We start from the raw sequence: 743 nt of genomic DNA, 5'->3' as shown, positions 1-743 counted from the left end.
AATGATATAAAGTTAATTAGAATAAAATTCAAGAATTCCAAATTTTTGAATTAATTTTACAGATAATTTCCGTATTTATGAAATTTTGAGATTTGAAAAAAAAAAAGAAGAAAAGAAAAAATAATCCTATCTTTAATTTATTAATTATCATTTTCAGTCTTAAATCGTATTTGAAAGGAGGAGAGAAAATGGTAAGAAGACTCTCAAGTGAATTTGGAGATTTTATCGAATCTTACCCTTTAAAAAGAACTACTATACCTTATTTAGATGGAATATGGACTTGGATTGATTGTAATCCAAAAAATGTGGAAAAAATTAGTAAAATAGTTTCTCAAGAAAGTATTACAGATATTGAAGATATTACTGAAGATTACTATTCAAGAAAAACTGTTAAACAATTATCTATTAAAGATCAAGATAAGCTTAGTAAATTAAATAGTGCTTCATTACAATATAATAATAATGATGAAAAATACGAATCTAATGAATTTGATACAATTGTTATACTTCATGGTTTATCAGGCACTGCTGGTGAATACTTTATGTTTATGAAGAATATGTTAAAATGCGGATTATAGAATAATTTCTGTACAATATCCAATATATGATGATATTAATGATTGGATTAAATCATTTTCTCTTTTTTTAGATCAACTTGAATTGGATTCAATACATTTATATGGAAGTGATTTAGGTGGTTATTTAAGTATAATGTTTTCACAAGAATTTCCTAATCGAGTAAA

General features: G+C 23.8%; 1 protein-coding gene across 1 annotated transcript; it reads left to right on the top strand.

The window, feature by feature from the left end:
• Positions 1–188: 188 nt before the first annotated feature.
• Chro.40470 (hypothetical protein) lies at positions 189–578 on the top strand. The annotated part of the gene is made up of 1 exon (XM_659748.1): positions 189–578. One exon carries the CDS (start codon positions 189–191, stop codon positions 576–578), a length of 390 nt encoding a protein of 129 aa, XP_664840.1.
• The last annotated feature ends 165 nt before the right edge of the window (positions 579–743 follow it).

The sequence above is a fragment of the Cryptosporidium hominis genome (assembly GCF_000006425.1).
Source record: "Cryptosporidium hominis TU502 chromosome 4 CHRO014184, whole genome shotgun sequence".
In the NCBI taxonomy this organism is placed as follows: Eukaryota; Apicomplexa; class Conoidasida; order Eucoccidiorida; family Cryptosporidiidae; genus Cryptosporidium; species Cryptosporidium hominis.
The sequence above is the reverse complement of the archived record's forward strand: the minus strand, read 5'-3'. Positions and strand labels throughout refer to the sequence as shown.